Source organism: Diabrotica undecimpunctata, chromosome 7 (genome assembly GCF_040954645.1).
Source record: "Diabrotica undecimpunctata isolate CICGRU chromosome 7, icDiaUnde3, whole genome shotgun sequence".
Classification (NCBI taxonomy): Eukaryota; Metazoa; Arthropoda; class Insecta; order Coleoptera; family Chrysomelidae; genus Diabrotica; species Diabrotica undecimpunctata.
This window is the reverse complement of record NC_092809.1, coordinates 112,554,552-112,561,021: the sequence shown is the minus strand read 5'-3', so window position 1 is coordinate 112,561,021 and position 6,470 is coordinate 112,554,552. Positions and strand designations below refer to the sequence as shown.

The 6,470-nt window shown below is 36.2% G+C and overlaps 1 protein-coding gene across 1 annotated transcript in view; it reads right to left on the bottom strand.

The window, feature by feature from the left end:
- Positions 1 to 513: 513 nt before the first annotated feature.
- LOC140446600 (uncharacterized) overlaps positions 514 to 6,470 on the bottom strand; it is a 204,139-nt gene continuing 198,182 nt past the window's right edge. The window contains exon 29 of the mRNA XM_072539171.1: positions 514 to 637. Coding sequence (XP_072395272.1) covers positions 569 to 637 — 69 coding nt within the window. The 3' untranslated portion in view covers positions 514 to 568. The remainder of the gene's footprint in view (positions 638 to 6,470) is intronic.

Below are 6,470 nucleotides of genomic sequence, written 5' to 3'. Positions count from 1 at the left end.
GACAGGCTAGGCTCCACATAGTGGGGTCATCCAAAAGTCTTACGTAGAAGATGCTCTTTGGTGGTCAGTACGCTTACCGGCCACTGTAGACTTAGGCGGGACCTTCATCTGCTTGGATTGGCAGATGGGCCACGGTTCTTGGTAATGAGGAGGAAGAATCCTTCTCACATGTCCTCTGGAAGTGCCCGGCACTGGCCCAGCAGCCTTTACAGCCATGTAAGAGAACTGAGTAAGTGCATGAAATCTAACCGTAGATTATTGTTGAATGACTAGTTACATAACCGATTTCTCATTTTGTTGAATGCTGATCTTGCCTGTTCTTCTCGAAATCTAATATCTAAATTTTATACATGGTAAAATAATATTGACCACGTTGAATTATATAATGAATTATATATTATGATACACAAATTTTACAATAACCGCATTGGGATGTCGTTAAAAATAATAAAAAACTATTTTTTCTGTATTAATTTTAAATTTTATTAATTCTAAACAATATTTTTTACAAGAAGTGGTTTTTGTTTGTAAGATGAAATTTAAACTGTTTATTGTTCCTTAAGTTTTTCTAATAAAGATAGGGCTCATTCTGCTGGTAATCCAAAATAGAATCCCATTTACCTCCCAATTTCTGAAACTGGAAATAAAATTCACTTTTAACGTAATTATATGTACCCAATATCATTACCATTGACTGCAAGTTAGTTTGGAACTGTACCACAAATATACTCTGGAGGGTATATACCCTGGAACTGTACTTAGAATCGAAAAAGCGGACCTACTTAGCAGAGAAACAGAGGCCCAAAGCTTGCCGTTGGTCACCCTCTATATTTCGACCCCCACAGAAAAATCTAAAATGGCAAAAACGCATCAACTTTATTTTTAAGGCAAACATTTTGTAGGCTTGCTTTCAGTTAAATTACACCAAACATTTAGCAGGGGTAGACACAGTTTCTAAAAATTTTCAATAAAAAGTGGAGTCAAGTGATAGTTCATTTTAAAGATCATTTAACTACCTTTTCAAAATACTGAACTACCTTTTGAAAATAAAAAAAAATATAAAAGCATCAAAGCAGTAAAAAGAATTACTTCATAGAAAACACTGAAATTCAAGAATACCTAGAAAATATCCAACGGAAGCTACAGATTATTTACTTGGGAAAGCCAGAGGAAAACTCAAACAACAACAACATAACCCACCCATTAAAAATGATACCAATAGTTGGGCTAGGAACGATAAAAACAAAGCTGATCTATTTGGCAAGCACCATCAAAACGTATTTATGCCATTTCTTCTACACTTCCAACAGAGGAAGAAACAAACCAAATTCCTAAAAGCACTCTTTCAAATGGATCTGCCTCACACGAAATATACAACAAACCAAGTCAAACAAACAATAATTAAGGACATAAAAATGAAAAAGCACCTGATTTTGACCTAACCTCTGGCAAGATTCTGGAAGAGGATAAGTGCATAAAACTCTTTCGTTCTCTAGTTCTTTTCCTCCTTGTGGAGTATTGGGCGCATATGCGTTTCTTGGCTAAAAATGTTAGATTTCTGACTGGCCGAGTCAGCGCAAAAGTGCATAAAACTAATAACGTCTACATTCAATGTATTCTGCGTGTAAACTCCTTCTCTTGCATCTGAAAGGTGACACAAATCCTAATGATCCTTAAACCCAAAAAAAAAAACAGAAAATGTATCTTTCTACCGACCTATGTCCTCTGTCTATGCTCAGCAAAATCTTTTAAATGTACATAAAAAGGCTAAAAATGGCAATAGAAAAGTATAAAATAATTCCATAATATGGAACAAGTTCATAGACTAATTAATTAAATAAATAAAGACTTAAACGCCAAAAGATATTGCTCAGTTACTTTCCTTAAAATATCTCAGGCGATAGAATACCGAATACAGTGAGATGTATTCAGGCGTCCCGTTAGGCAGCGTCCTTAGCACAATACTATATCTATTGTATACAGCGGACATTACAATAACAAGAACAACTACAGTAGCAACGTATACGGACGATACTACTGTTTTGGCATCACACATATATAATCAGTCTCAAGAAACCTCCAATCAAACCTAAATAGAATTCATCAATGGTTAGAAATATGGCGCAACAAATCTTCTTTTTCCTCTTCTTCCTCTTCATAAGCAATTTTGCTTGTTCATTGGCGGATTAAGGTTGTCACTCCATTTTTTGCGCGTTCTTCCGATACTTCTGCCGATTGGTGACTTATCTCTAGCTATTTTGAAGACACGGATCTCCTACATTCTGCTTATGTAGGCTGTGGCTCTTCCATTCTTTTTTCTATTTTGTGTCTATTCATTTTTACACTGTACATTGCATTTTCTTCTAATGTTTACACTTCTCTTTCGATCTCTCAGCGTATTTCCTGTAATTCTTCTCAGTACTCTCATCTCAGTGTTATTGTGTCTGTTTCGCCATATAGTGTTGTTAACGATCCTGCCAGTCTATTTGCATTTTATACTTGATCTCTCACTTCTTTGTCCAGGTCGCCATAGCTAGACAGTGTAATTTCCAGGTATTTTATTTCCATTGCTTGTTCAATGCTGATGCCATCAATTTCTATTTTACATCTGGTTGGTTCTTTGCTGACTACTATTGTTTTAGTATTATGAGATGATCAAATCTAAGGGAACTAAATCACTTCAAGTAACATTTACGCTACGTAGAGACACATGTCCTCCTATACATATTGACAGCTGTTAACTTCTTTAATCCGAAGATGCTTAATATATCGGCATGCATTTAGACCGGCGCCTAATTTAAAAAAGCATATGTTCACCAAACGCAAACAGCTTGGACTTTAATTAAGTAATATGTATTGGTTCATTGACCGCAAACAAAACTGTCCTTGGATAATAAGGTTTTATCATGCAAGTCCATCCTTAAGCCAATTTGGACTTATGAAATCCAGATATGGGGTCGCTAGTGTCTTCAATATAAACATCTTACAGATATTCCAAAATAAGATGCTGGGTGCTATAGTCAATGCACCATATTAAATCCACAACGAAGTGATTCAGCACGATAGCCTCCTCGAATCCGTCAAAGAAGACATACAACGTTTTAGTGCGAAATATTTTGAACGAGTGCTTGTGCTGACAAGACAATTAAATGTACACGATGTTTCCGAAGTGCGTAGACTAAAACAATTACTAACGTCCGTCTTATATTCAGTTACTTCAGTCCCAATCGTTGTTTGTTTATTGGTTTATTGTTGTATAGTGCAGATATATATCTGTTTATCCTTTAAAACATTGCATATTTTATGATTTCTTGTACCTAGTTATCTAATTGCGAAGGTTACAGGACTCCTGGGCCAGTTGTGGAGGTATGAGACAGGCTAGGCTCCACATAGTGGAGTCATTCAAAAGTCTTATCGTAGAAGATGCTCTCTGGTAGTCAGTATACTTACTGGTCACTGTAGACTCAGGCGGCATCTTCATCTGCTTAGATTGGCGGATGGCCCACGGCGCCGTCTGTGTAATGAGGAGAAGGAAACCTCTTCACATGTCCCCCTGAAAATGACTGGAACTGGCCTAACAGAGGTGACAGATCCTGGGTTCAGTGTTTATGCAACTGAGTCAAATAAGGGAGTTAAAATGACTTTTGGCTTTCTGTAAGGCTACAAGGTTACTAAAGGATTAGATGTTCGGAACTGCAGAAAGAGCTCAAATTTGGAGCTCCTGCTGATGGTTATTTTTTGATCGTTTTCTTCTATTCCTATTTATCTTCTTGCAAAAGAGCCTTTAACTACCAAAATCCAACCTTAAATGCACTGTTTAGTGGATCCAATAAAAGATTTCTACAGGTTCCAACTGAGGGATCACATTATTGTAGACAAGAAACATACCAAAAACCATATCCATATAAACATAATCAAAACGATCAAAATTATAAATCAATCAAAGTTTGCACCGATATAAGATATGATGATTTTTATTTGAGTCCACTAGTCTAATCTAATTGTGGATGAAATTATCAATCAATAAAAACAAATACAGAATGCCAAATACAAAAAACAATTTAAAATAATATACACAGATGATATAATATTAATAACCCAAAGCGAACATAAGGTACAAGAATGCAAATACCTGGGAATCACTCTATCGAGCCGCGGAAGAATTAAGACTGAAGTAGAAATTTAAGTGAATAGAGCAAACAAGGTCGCGGTCAAAATAATATAATATGCGGTAAAAAAATACAAGGAAAGAAGTTAAAAAAAAAACAAAACAAAACAGAACAGTTTTGAGAACAATAATGACGTATGTTGTGGAAAATCTATCTAACACTGTAAGAACAGAGATAATGCTAGAACCTCATAAATGAAAATTCATAAAATCCTTAAAATAATTCATAAAAAAAAACTTTTTAGAATAGAACCACAAGCATAGGTAGAAGACGCTGATATAAAATAGAAAACAATAATTTAAAAATAAAAAAAGGAGAATTACTATACAGTGACGGGTTATTACTTTCTAAAGCTCTGGAGAGATTAGGAAATGCCGAAAGGTCTTAATATCGATAAAGAAAAAATCCAAATCTGCACCTCCACGTGGTAGAAGGTGGGCAACGTCATTGTTGATGGCTAACGCAGATAGGGACCGAGTGATTGCCGGTATAAGCAATCCCCTGCTTACCGACCAACGGCCTCGGGAGGATGAGTCGGTAGGTAGTAGGATAGTCTTTTGTCCTGGAACTGAGAAATCGACTCCAAAGGCGGAAGAACCAATAAATTAGTTAACGGCAGAAGAACGCAAACGGCAAGGTGAAACCACTGCATTAAAGGTTCAACAGAACATCCCTAGTCATTCATACTCAAAGATGATAATGGTAAACTCATTGTAGATATCAAAGATAAACTAAGATTTTGGCAAGAATACATAATGAAACTTGTTCGACGATGACAAAATGATACAAGTAGAATCACAGGAGCAAACAGGACCGAAAATAATAATGTGCGAATTAGAACAGGCAATTAGAAATGCAAAGACCGCCCAGTAGGCCGCATCAGTAGGCCCAGATCAGATACACACTGACCTAATTAAATGCATTGGCGAAGAAACACTGCATATACTTTTAGATCTGTTCAATAAAGTATATACAGCAGGAGTAATACCCGAAGAGTGGTTGCTGTCCACGTTTGTAACACTACCAAAGTCAGAAAATGCGACAGAATGCTCCCAGTACAGAAATATTTCTTAAAATAATACATAGAAGACTATATAAAAAAACAGAAGAAGATATAGATGACACCCAGTTTGGATTCAGAGGAGGACTAGGAACGAGAGAGGCTCTGTTCGCTTTTAACGTCCTCGCGCAGACTAGATATGAACCAGGATATCTATATCTGCTTTATATATATTATCAAAAGGCTTTTGATAAAGTAAGACATCAGAAACTCGTAAAACTGTTAAAAGAAAAGAATGTGGATAGTCGAGATATACGGGTTATTGTCAATCTGTACTGGAATCAAAAAGCAAAGGTTAGAATTGAATTGGGTTGCGTGCTGTCCTTATTGTTATTTAATTTGTACAGCGAAGCTATTTTTAAGGAAGCAATATCAGAGGAACAACAGAATATACCAATAAACAAACAAATCTTGAACAACATAAGATTCGCAGACGACACCGCTGTTTTCGCAGACAGTCTAGAAGTTCTGCAACGCTTAGTAAATAGATTACATCAAATCAGTATAAAATATGGACTACAAATGAACGTTAGGAAAACCAAGTGCATGATTATTTCTAAGCAACATACAGTAGGAAGGCTAGATATCGAGGGAAAACAAGTAGAAAGAGTGAATAACTACAAATATCTGGAAACCTGAGTAAATGAAAACAATGATCAAGGTAGAGAAATAAGGACACGCATTGAAATTGCAAGACAAGTATTTATAAAAATGAAAATAATGTTTGTTAATCGAGACCTTCCTCTGGAGCTGAGGATAAGAGCCTTAAGATGCTACGTATTCTCGACTTTGTTGAATGGAATGGAAAGCTGGACATTAAAAGTGGATGATATAAAGAAGTTGGAATCATTTGAGATCTGGTGCTATAGAAGGATTTTGAAAATACCATGGACCCAATGAGTTACAAATGCAGATGTGTTAAGAAGGCTACAAAAGAATTGCGATTCCATAAAGCACATCAAAACAAGAACGCTGGAATATTTAGGCCACATTAGCAGAGGTGCGAAATATGAGATATTAAGGCTCATAATGCAAGGTAAAATCAAAGGTAAAAGATCCATAGGAAGACGAAGAATTTCCTGGCTAAAAACCTAAGAGAGTGGTATAGTTGCAGCTCAGTAGATCTTTTCAGAGCAGCCGCCAATAAGGTACAGATAACTGTGATGATAGCTAACCTCCGATAGGAGAAGGAACTACAAGAAGAAGAAGACGGGTTATTCTCCAGTAGAAAGGCGATCGGG